Raw genomic sequence first — 11,573 nt, forward strand, 5'->3', positions numbered from 1 at the left:
ATTCTACTGGTGATGCCTGGCTGGCTGAGTGGTTTTATTCCCTGCCAGGATAGGTGGGACACTTGATTCAAAGCATTATTGTAGGGATATATTTATTCTTATTTTCTAGTTATGTTTATTATGTGCTTCTGTAAATTACTTTGCCCTACACCCTGCAAGCCCGAGGGACACCTCCAACTTTGCAAGCCCCAGCAGAAAGGGTCCCTTGAGTGAGGGGATGGAATGTAGGATAACAGCAGAAGATTGACAACCAGGATTGGTTGTCAAAACACACCCAAGTCACCTGCAGCTGGGGTGGAGAAAAATATGTGGATCATACTAATTGTATGGCAAACCCAGCTGGTTTTGCAAATCTTTAGCAAGGACAAAGCGTGATGGTACCTGGGTCCCAGCTCTGCCTGGGTGCTGCTTTGGGGATCCTCCAGTTGGCAAGGTAATGGAATAAATTTACTCTGCATTTCATCCATGGTTTTGTGGTTGTTTCTGCATCCTGCCTGTGCTGACTCACACAACCAAGTAGGGAAAATCTGTGATTAGAGAAAGTAATAAGCAATCTGATGTGATATAATCTATATAAACTGTGGCTTTGTAAGGAAAAAAAAAAAAAAAAGAAAAAAATTGGGGTTTTTTTTTTAATAAGAATCATCCCAGCAAATGCTTGTGGTAAGAAGGTAATGCCTTTTGCTGTATTACATGTGAATTCAGACCAGGTATTGGCTCTAGGCAGTGCATGGTTTAGTTAGTGAAAATAAAAACTCAGTTCCCTAATATAGACAAGTAGGTACTAGTTTACTAACTTTATTTTTCTGGAAATCCCCAGTGGATTTTAGAGAGACAAATCCTATTTGGTTACACAAATTGATCCACAGCTGGCAGACACATTCATTTCTACAGTGAAGACACCCAATACTAACAGATTAATTCCATCACCCTGGTGCCTGAGTAGCATTAATGGGAGTCTGCTGAGGTGGATGCAGAGTGGCTGTGCAGCAGGCCCACTGGGACATCATCTATATTTTTACCCCTTCAAAAGACCAGATAAGTAAAACCAGCTCAATGGCACAGAAAAACTCCAGCAGATCAGCTAAAGAGCATGGAGTTAAAAACGGCATCTGTCTTGGTGTCTTGCTCAAAGGCTGCATTTTCTCCTGCAATTCCGCACATATTGCAAATAAACCTAATATAATTTCATTGTTCTGTCATAGTTCTGTGGGCAACGAAGTATGAATGCCCATTTTTTTGGTACCTTCATGTCTTGTTGGAGTCTCTTCTGCATTGCACAGTGCACGCTGTAATAATATGCACGTATGGAGTTTTTCTTTTAAGTGGATTTTCTCCGTGTCTGACAAGAAACGAATAATACATTCTTACCCGTAGTGAAGTCACTATTACAGTGGAACTTGTGCTCCCATGAAACTTACAGAAAAAATTTGGGTTTGAAATTATCAAATTTCATAAAGATTTCACGGTGAGTCCGGAAGAGGATGGAAAAGCCAGGAGGAGGAGACAGAGGGACTCTGAGATGACATGCAGCAGCATCATATTGCATTAGATTAGTTTCCAGAGGAAACTTTGCTGCCCGGAACACCCTTTTTCCTCAGCTCCTAGCACTATGACCAAAGAATGTCTGCAGGATTGCTACTTGTTGTGAAAACTCTGTGGTTTTGTAGCAAGCCTATTGGGCATGGGGCAGATCTCTGTGGGCTCTGCACTTTGCACGCCTGACAAAAAGAGTGCTCCTTGTCCCTAGATGCTGTTTATTTGTCTTGATTGTTTTCTCCTCTCTGAGGACTGGCAGGAGTTAAATTTACTCAGAAATGGGCACAAGAAAAGTCCACAGCTGCCTGTGGGATTGCAAAAGCTGGGCCAGGTGGCAGCAGCTAAGTAATTCTCAATGAAGTCAAGAACAGCACTAGCATTTAATTGTAATTAGCCAGACTAGCCAAGAAAATTAACTTTTGGCTGCATAATGATTGCTTAAAGGTTGCTTTAAATCCTGGGAACTCCTTGATTGCTCTGCAAAAAACAGGCCACAGGTGAAGTCTTATTCAGAGTTGAAGTGAGTTTTGATAGGAGCTTGAAAGGCAGCAGTTACATCTGAAGATATCTGTAATGCTGGACCAGAGCTGAATTTTGCTGTCCCACAGCTTGTCAGACACTGTTTGTTACAGATATTCTGGTAAGTGCAGAGTCTTTAGTTACATTACAGTATTTGTTGTGGTTTTATAATCTGCGATCCAGAACAGAAGTAATTTCTTCTGTTGGAAGGAGCCTTGCCCTGATAATTCTGTGTCAGGGGAGATTTGTTCAGTGAAATATAGGAAAGCTGAAGAAACACCTTGTTAAAGTATGATTCTTTCTTTTGGTCCCTATGGCTGCGGGTCAGTCTGTAGGGTCAGTTTCCCTTTCTGTGTTGCCTTTTACAGAGCTGGCACAAAAGTGAATTGAACTACGAGATAAGTAAAGAATGGGAAGTAAGAGGTGGAAAGCAAGTTTTAAAATATTTATTTCTGGATGGGCATGTTCTCTCCTACTGTTTTCATTATGATTTGCATTCTGTTGCATATACCTTTCCCTTTAGGGTGCTTGATGGGGTAGGGCTGGGATAGTAAGGCGCTGCTTCCCACGCTCTTGTATGTGTAAATCTACCAAATGAACTCTGTTCATTTGCACTCAAAAAAACCCTGAAAACATGCTATCAGTTCTTTTAGTTTGAACCTGGAAATAAAGAAAAATAAACCCCCCAAAGGCCCTACAAGCAAAAACACCCTAGAGAAGAATAATTAGACCTCAAATGCTGTGAGTGGGTTTGACATAATTGGGAAAGATTGCCTGTAAAGATGTGCTCTTCTGCCTTGAAGTAATTATTTTGCCACAAATGAAAATATATGAAAAGTGGTAAGAGTCAAGGAAAAAAAATGTATTCAAGAAAAAAATTACATCCTGTCTTGGTAGGAAGAAGTGAATATGGAAGGGGCTGGAGATGATAACATGGTACTAATGGCAAGGTTGTTTGAAATTCTGAGTATTAATCTTGATTGCTGCTCTTGCCTTACATGTATTTTCTAACAATAACCTCTCCTAGGCATTTTTGTGAAGTCTCAGAACTAAAACTATTGATGAAGCCAAAAGTCCTAAGTTTGATTCTTTCACACCCTCAACAAATGTGAAAGAAGTAGAGAATTTTTTTTTACTTATGTTTTTAATAAAAAGTTTGTAAAAATGCAAATGTCCATTTACACTGCTGTCTGCCTCGTCAAGTATTCATGAGTTTTCAATGAGTTTTTGCTGTCTTCATTAGTGTCTGTGCTTCTGGAGTGTTGATTTGTGAGCTGTACCCAGCCATACCAGTTATGCCATTGAAAAGGGTGCACTGTTTATTATGCTTCATACTCGCGTGCCTTTCCTGATCTGCAAAAGACTAAAAGAACTGCAAAAGATTACTTTTGTTAGACAATAGTTCTTTTAATGATTTAACATGATATTTATTGACAATGAGACTGAAATTAAACTCCATGATTAAAAATTTCTCTTTCGCTTACAGTTTTTGAGAGGAGTCAGTGAATAACTTGTCATAGGCATTTGAGCCCGCCCTTATTTGACGTTTTGTGCAATTTTCATCCTTAAAAGTCTAAAGAAAAAATATTACATTCCTATCCCGAATAAGACTGCTGACTCAATTCCCCATATGGATAAATCATACATTCATAAGAGTTCTCTTACTAGTAGAGCCTACGTTATCGTAGGATCATGGAATGGTTTGAGTTGGACCTGGGATTGCCCCACTCAAGGGGCAGAACCTTGCACTTGGCCTTCTTGAACTTCATGAGACTGACACAGGCCCACCTCTCAAGGATGTCTAAGTCCCTCTGGATGATCTCCCCTCCAGTGTCTCAGCCACATTACGTAGCTTGGTGACAGCAGCAGACTGGTTTTAATCATCTGTAGTAATGCAAACCAACAGAAACTATTTGTCTTAGTCAGGATTTGAGAGTTATCCAATGAATACCACATCAGGGACAATCACCATGTTCTTGGAGAAAATAGCAATTCTTGACTAGTCCTAAAAGTGTATCAATCTTGATCACAAGAAATATCACTCAAGTGATCTTAGCTGTAACTAAGGTAACTGGAGAGCAGTTCAGAGCGATGAGCCCAGAGGTTGGGTTTCAGTTGCTAAGCATAAACAAGAGATTGTGCTGAAGAACAGTGTAATTACTTTTAGAACATTGATCTTTTAAGGCAAACTATACTCAGTTCAATACAATGACTGACTTTTCAAGCACACCTATACAATTCTGCTGAAGTTAGTGGAACATACAGACACAAGAGGCAGAAATTATTTCTCTGAACATCAAACCTTTGTACTTTGCTGATTAGGTAGCAAACGTTGTTTGTGGCTCTTGTATTTTTCCAGCTTTCCTTGTAGCTGCCAACAACTGCATGTATCAAATATTAAGGAGGTAAGCAAAACACAAGGAAGCAGTCCAATACATTACTTTTTAAACGCAGCAGCAAATACTGGGAACTCATCCCAGACATAGTCTGAAAAGAAAAATGGTCAGTTACATCTGGATTTGTCCAAAATATCTGCTCCTGTTCTTACAGTCTGGTGATCAAAGGGGAACATTAGAAAATGTAGAGGTCTCAAAAGTGTAGTTCAAGACAATAATCCCATTTCTTAATGGCAGAGTTTTTTATGCTTGAAGGGAACCGTATGAGTAGGATCATGGGTTTTGAGCTGAACTACTGATTACTGTAGTGAGAGATTTGTGTTGACATGATAATGTGAAATTCAACTCCCTACAACTCCAAAGTGGCCTGGTTTTCTTCTGCTGGACAGTGATGATCTAGTCCTCTTTTTTAATTATCATTTTCCCCCCTCTTCTTAAGAAGGTAATACATTCACAAAGCGGGAATGGCCGATACTGATACTTCATGAGAGTTTCTGGAATCACAAGGTACAAGTCAGGACAACATTTGGGTACAGGAGTTACAGCAAGACTGCACACAAGATGTAGTAGTTATGTTGGCAAGCTTGTTGACAGCTATAGTGTCATGGAGTAGTTCACACCTGCAAGGAAGAAGGTGTCATAATTTTTGAGGTTGTCAGGATCTGTAATAGCCACCTTCCATTACAAAACCATCTGTCAACATAGTGAAAGTGCTATTCTGTAAGAAAGAATGAAAGATAACATTATCAAAACGTATTCATATGCAAGCCCTCCTGAGAAACTGAACCATTGCCACCAATGCAGCTGAATGTAAATTTTTGCTCTAGTGATGAAAGGAAAGGTGGTATAATCCAGTTTTGAAATACAGACCAATCTTTACTGTTGGTTTGGTTTTTTGGTTTGTTTTTTTTTTTTTTTTTTCTGGTTTCATTAATTTTTCCCCAATTCTTTTACCTGCTGCACCGAACAGGGTTTATTTTTGTAGACCTGTAAACTGGCAAACAAGTCAAGCCAGTAGCCTCAGACATCGATATCTTGCAGACCTTGGCAAGTAGCTTGGACCAACAGTGTGAGCTTGCTCTTGGGTGGTGCTGCTGGAGTCTTTCTTGCTCAGAATGCTCAGCTCTTCTGTCTGTCTGCATTGTTCAACAGTGATAAATGACAGCTTTTATCCACAGGGCATGTCTGAAACTCTGGGACAGTCAGTGAAAAATTTGTAGAGGTTATATATATATATATATATATATATATGCTTTCCTGAGAGCTGCTGCAATAATTCCAGAGCACTGCAGGATGATGTGATGATGTTAACACATACAGGTTGAGTAAATCAGTTTGTCACAAATTCAATAAAAATAACAGATAAAAAAGAAAAAGCTGAGCTGGAATAGATATGTGCTAATAGCCCTTTTTGTGACTGGTGAGTTTATAGCACAATTTATGTTTCCTTGTAGCTGAGGGACTGAAGAGGGACAGATTCCCACCTGTCCTTAACTTTAATCCTTATATGACACACTTTGTTCACTGGAATACCCAAGCTACCTGTCTGGACGGATTTGGTGCTGGGCTGTGTGTGTACACTTGCCACAGATGGAAGGTGGAGAATCCTAGGATGAGGTGAAAACACTCGCTCTCTGTTACATCAAGTTTCTTCCTTCTTTAACTCATTGGTTTGGTGTCTCATTTGGAATATTTTTGCTAATTTTAAAGGCCATAGCAGCTCCACTTTTGTGCCTTGAGGGGCTGCATGCTTCAGTTAAAGTGCTTCCATAGGAAGTTTATTTGGTGCTGCTGGGCTGCAGTGTGCTCTCTTCATAAGGAGGCACCGGGTCTGGAGAGAGCTCAACGTGAGCCCCATCCACGGAGGTCTTCATGGTGGCCTCCTCGTAGGATGGAGGCAAACACACAGAGAGGAACGTGGCATCAGGGAGCAGGGTGGAGTAGTGGAAACTCTGCTCGCTGTTCCAGGGGAGCACAGAAAGGAAACTGGAGACCTCTTGCTCAGGAATGGCCTCGGGGAGGTCGATGCTGAAGATCTGCCCCTGGGGAGTGGGGCTCTGGCAACGACGGTAGAGGAAGAGCAGCAGGAATGCCAGGAAGAGCATCACGGTGGCAGGCAATATGATGCACAGAAATGGTTCTATGTCATCTTTGGTTGAGCTTTTCTGTTGTCTGCTCTGTAATTAAACCAAATAGGTCATGTGTTGGGTTTTTGGAGACCTTTTAACTGGAGAGAAAATACATATTCTCTACTTCCCCCTGCTGCCTCCTAGCCATTGCCTTTCCAAGTCAGTTTCTGTCTGCATTAGAAGCACTTGAGCACTATGTTGAGTTCTGGTCAGTTTGGTGGCCCATTGAAACAAAATACTTTGACAGCTAGAGACAAAAGAAATAGAGAAGGTACAGAGAATGGTGGGTTTCTAAGAAACCCTGTCTCCATGGGTGGGGAAAAAAGCTAATAGCCTCAAGCTGTATGTATTTTAGTAGGAGATTTTATTACTCTTGGATTCTGCTGGGACCAGTTCTCTTTGTGAGAGTCTGGTTAAGCTTAAAAAACTTGAAAGAACACTGAATTGCAGAGGAGTAGGGTTGGTGATCCATCATCTAGTGTTTCTTTCTATTTGGAAAACTATACGGTTTACTTTAGAGAACAAATATTACAATTGTCCCTTTCATCAGGACCCACTGCCTACAATACCTGTTCTTTGGGCTGTTCTAACCTTACTAATAGCCCCAAATAAAACATGGTGTGTCAGGACAGCCTGGACTGGGGCTCTTTCTTGAGCTTGTCCTGCCAGCTGTCATTTTATCTATTTAAAATTATGGAAAAGAACTTCTGGTGTTAGAGTAACAGCAGCTGTGATTTTCTTCAGCCTAATTTCCTGTAAAATCTGACATAAAAAGCCTCTGTCCTAAGACTTTTGAACTTTCTGTTGACAGAAGTTATAAGCTTGCTTTATTTTAAAGGAAATATTTGTGCTCCTCTGCTGTAGTAATGTTCTTTTTATAATTTAATACATCTTGTTTCCAGTCTTGATCCTATCTAGCTCTAGCTTCTAATAAATGGATTTTATTGAGGGTCTAGTTTATAGAGGGTGGAATAACCCAAACCCCAAAATGCCATTTATTATCAACTCATTCCCTTTGTAAGTACTCAAAGACTGTAGTTAGATGGCTTTTTCACATTTTTTATGGTGAGAGTAAACAGATCAATGGATCAGATATCCTTTATTTTGAAAGAAGGCAAATCACAATGTAACCCACGATCAACTGATCATCTACCAGACATGTGTTACCTCTCCAATTTTTGGAACTCTTGGTATGTGGTCTGTGGTAAGAAGGATAAAGTAAATAGGTTTTTACTTCTAACAGATAGTGTAGGGAAGACTTCTGCTTTTTTTCCCCTCAGGTAATGCGGGTCTGAGGCCAAAGCCATTAAAGTAAATGTACAAGTAGAGTGAAACACATTGAAACTGTTGCGAATTAGCCATTATGTTTTCTTTCCCCAGCTGTCTTGAACCACAGAAATGCATGCTAAAGAACAATCTCAAATTTACAGATCATTTCTTATTAAAGAGTTTCTGGCAGTACAAGCTGCTGTCTTATCTGACCATTTAATGAACTATGGCTGGAAGAAACTGTTCAGCTATTATTCTAATGCAAGTGTTAAATCATCTTTAAAAAATGAGGGGATTTTCTTAAAAAAGCTTGTTAATGCTTTATTATTGTCTTAAAATGTGCACTTCACAAGAAGACGAGAAAAGGCATTCTGTATCATGTTTGTGTACCATCTGGATTGAAACTCACTGATACAGTTATGTTATCAAAAAATTTATAATACATATTTAGAAGAGGTGAGCTTATGCTGGACAGCACTATTCCTCGTCAGTAAAGATCATAGATAATTTTTGAGATCCAAGTGTAAGTTTTGGAGCTTAATTTTTGAGCACCAGACTCTCAGTCAGGTTAAGTGTTGTTCTTTGTGAGCTGTGCAATATTGTAGTTTGGTTTTTGTCCATGGGACTAGTAAGAGGTGTATAAAGCCTTGTTCTCCTACCTTTAAACTCAGGGAAACTTCCCTTTGAATTTCACTGAAAGGAAGTTTGTGTTTTAAGTCATGGCCAAGAACAGCAAATTCTTCATGTGCTGATGGAAGCACAGACGAGTTGCTTGACACGGCCTGACTGGATTTGTGAGGAGCCAGATGATGGTGAGGAGATGGAGGAGGAACTCTAGTGGACTGGATATGGATTTGAAGCACAACAGGGTAAGAACCAATGTTGCCAAAGTGAAAAGCTGTGGGCTCATCGGGGAAGGGCAGAGTAAAGAAGGGTGTGGATCAGAATTGTGCACCATGGAGCTCATGAGGAGGATGCGTGAGATGCAAAGCTGTGGGGAGGAAAGTCAAAAGGGAGCTTAGAATGAGGGCAAAGGATTGGTTAGGACTATTATGTATCTAAAAAGTCCTCTGTTTCTTCAGAACTTATTTTTAGTGGTATGGTTCAGACATAATACGTTCATATTATCTTCCTTTCATTTATACCTTTGTAGGGACTGAAGCAGAGGGTCACTTTTCCAGACCATTGAGGACAGACTAGAAGTAGTAGGCTGATAGATTACTAATGAAAGGCTTTACAGTATTCTTGAATGTGCTGGAGCATTTCCAGTTGCCAGTTTACAGATTATGTGACCCATAAGAGTTTAGATGAGCTAACTTTGACTTGTGCCTGTTGGTAAAGGAATGAAACACAGAGTGAAGCCCAAGTGTGGCACTTCCATGATGAGTAATGGAATGTGTTTAGAATTTAACTCTTTGTATAGACAAGAGGCTGGCTTTGAAGGAAATGACCTAATAGGGCCAAACATGAATTCAAAGAAAATTTTAAGTATGGATAGAAAAATCAAAGTTTATTTTGCTTACTTCAACTTTCACTGAAGTGACTGATCGGTGTTAGGATTTAATATTTTTTAATAATTTGCTAGGGTATGTAAAACTTCATTAAAATTATTCTTATTAGTATAGCCCATATTTATACTAATATCTTTTGAAGCTGAATCAGAAAACCAAGACTTTTAAAAGGTTTTAAGTGGCCTTGGAACAAATTCTGCTTTGAGGTTATCAGGTTGTTGTAGTCCATGCACAGGTGCTTTTCCAAGCTCCATCCTGCTTCTTAAAGCTGATTTATTATTGCTTGTAAAAAGAAAAAAACCACATAGCTGGCAAACTGAAAAACATTTTTATATGTTTTCGTGCACATTAATAATTACACAATTTTAAAGTGAGCCTAGATTTACACTTTTCGAATACTTGTTAGACTGAGACTCAGGTGATGCTATTTGTTCTTCACTGTAGGATAAACAGGGGTGAAGACATTGCCATTTTGTTGAAGTTGCAAAGGCTTTTCAAAACTAGTTTTTGTCCTGATGTGCCCCCCAACTCCTATCCCCTTTAATTTTACAAAGTACACTTGGTATCAGCTAAATAGCATGGCCAGTTAATTTGCTAATGCTATTGACTCAGACATATTTCTGGGGTTACACGTGCACCTTAAATTATTATTTCTGATGAGGGAAAGCCTTTCACTGTCTCCCTGAGAAATGCAGGGTGGCAGGCTGTGTTTTCATCTCTCAGGGCTATTTCCCTCCCCCCACTTGCCTGCATGTGATCCTCTCCCTCGCAGAAGTAATCAGCGCACAGCTTAGGGAAGGGGAGTTCATTGCTGACTGCTACTGGCTCCTAACATCTGCAGAAAGGCTTCACGGGACCAGATCCAAAGTGTAAACATGTATTTAGAGGAAAGGAAATCAAGGAATAGCAGAAAGCATTATGCTTACAAGAAAGAATTCAACTTCTCTACCTGCCACTCCAGCAAGAATTTTCCACCTAATGCTTTTCTTTCCCCACAAATGTGCTTAAAGCAAATTAACAGTAATAAATAACTGTTTTGACTCCATGTATGGAGCGTTACCACCTGGACCCACCTCAGTCCCCAGGTATTTACTCCGTGCTGTGCACCCAGGCATTACACAGATGTCCCTACGCATGCAAACTCAAAGGACACACCACAGAGACGAGCAGGGGGGTACAGACCTGAAGCTCTGTTTCCAGGAGCGGCCCACCTGGCTCACTGTCTAGCCAGTCGTAGTTTCCCCTGTCAGCATGTCCAAATTTTCTCCAGCTGCTGCCCAACAGCCACCTCATGCTGTCATTAACCTGGTCTTCTGCCTTCGTGCCTCCACCTTGCTTCGCGGATTGCAAAGGCAACCCCGCCTCCCAGCCTTGCCCCAGCTGGGCTGCTCTCAGCTAATGATCCCTCTTAAAGGAGATCCTGTTTATAGTGGGAAAACAGAAAAAAAAAAAAAAAAAAAAGAAAAAAAAGAAAAGAAGTTAGACACCCTCCCCCTCGTCAGGAAGCCAAGCAAATAGATCTCGGAGCCTCTCCCCACTTCCAACTCAATCTCTCTGGATTTGCTTCGGTGGCCTACATTACCAGCAAAGCTGGCATCAGGTATCTGGGAGCTGGAGCTGATAGCACTCTGATTGGAGCACTCCCTGCATTAGGATTATTAAAAGGGGAATTTGCATGTGAATCTGAGCCTTACATGGTCATGACTCCGTGTGGGTAAATAACGCTCTATATTTAGGTATCTAATAAACACTTTTCCCAACAAAATAAAATAAACACAACCCGGGCTTCTGTGTTGAGGGCTGACTGTCCCCCTCAGTTGCACGGCGTGAGGAGGAACCGTGATCCAGGCAGGTTTTTCCTCCCAGATGCTGAAACATACAGTAAATAGTGAGGATGGTTTCTGGGTAGAGAGGCAAGGACACCAGGCTAAATGCTGCACTGAATTATTTAGCAACGTGAGGATGTAGATGCTAATGATAAATTCAGAGAGAGAGCTCTGCCAGGAAAGCTTTGGTCACTGGGAGTACACAGCTCATGCTATCAGTAATAACGAGCTGGCAATTCAGTTAAACCAGGACTTGTTTGTAGCTTTCTAGGATAGCAGTTGTTGAGTGGCAGTAGTTTCCAGAGAGAGTCTTTCTGCTGTTTATTCAGCAAAAATCATTAAAAATGTCAGCGATTTAAGCCTCTTAGGGGCGGAATATCTAAT

At 40.6% G+C, this 11,573-nt stretch overlaps 1 protein-coding gene across 1 annotated transcript; it reads right to left on the minus strand.

Moving 5' to 3' along the window:
* Positions 1-5,364: 5,364 nt before the first annotated feature.
* On the minus strand, positions 5,365-10,816 carry SMIM28 (small integral membrane protein 28). Its single transcript, XM_071740774.1, has 2 exons — positions 10,546-10,816; positions 5,365-6,631 (listed from the first exon to the last, which is right to left on the minus strand). The coding sequence occupies exons 1-2, from the start codon at positions 10,654-10,656 to the stop codon at positions 6,233-6,235; spliced, it is 510 nt and encodes a 169-aa protein (XP_071596875.1). The 5' UTR covers positions 10,657-10,816; the 3' UTR covers positions 5,365-6,232.
* Between the last annotated feature and the right edge of the window lie 757 nt (positions 10,817-11,573).

Source organism: Heliangelus exortis, chromosome 3 (genome assembly GCF_036169615.1).
Source record: "Heliangelus exortis chromosome 3, bHelExo1.hap1, whole genome shotgun sequence".
NCBI lineage: Eukaryota > Metazoa > Chordata > Aves > Apodiformes > Trochilidae > Heliangelus > Heliangelus exortis.

Excerpts from the sequence above, each read along its gene's own strand:
- SMIM28 (XM_071740774.1), bottom strand. The coding sequence starts at position 10,656 with ATGAGGTGGCTGTTGGGCAGCAGCTGGAGAAAATTTGGACATGCTGAC. Across the intron at positions 6,632-10,545 it reads TCCTGGAAACAGAGCTTCAG|AGCAGACAACAGAAAAGCTC; the intron begins GTCTGTACCCCC and ends GTTTAATTACAG.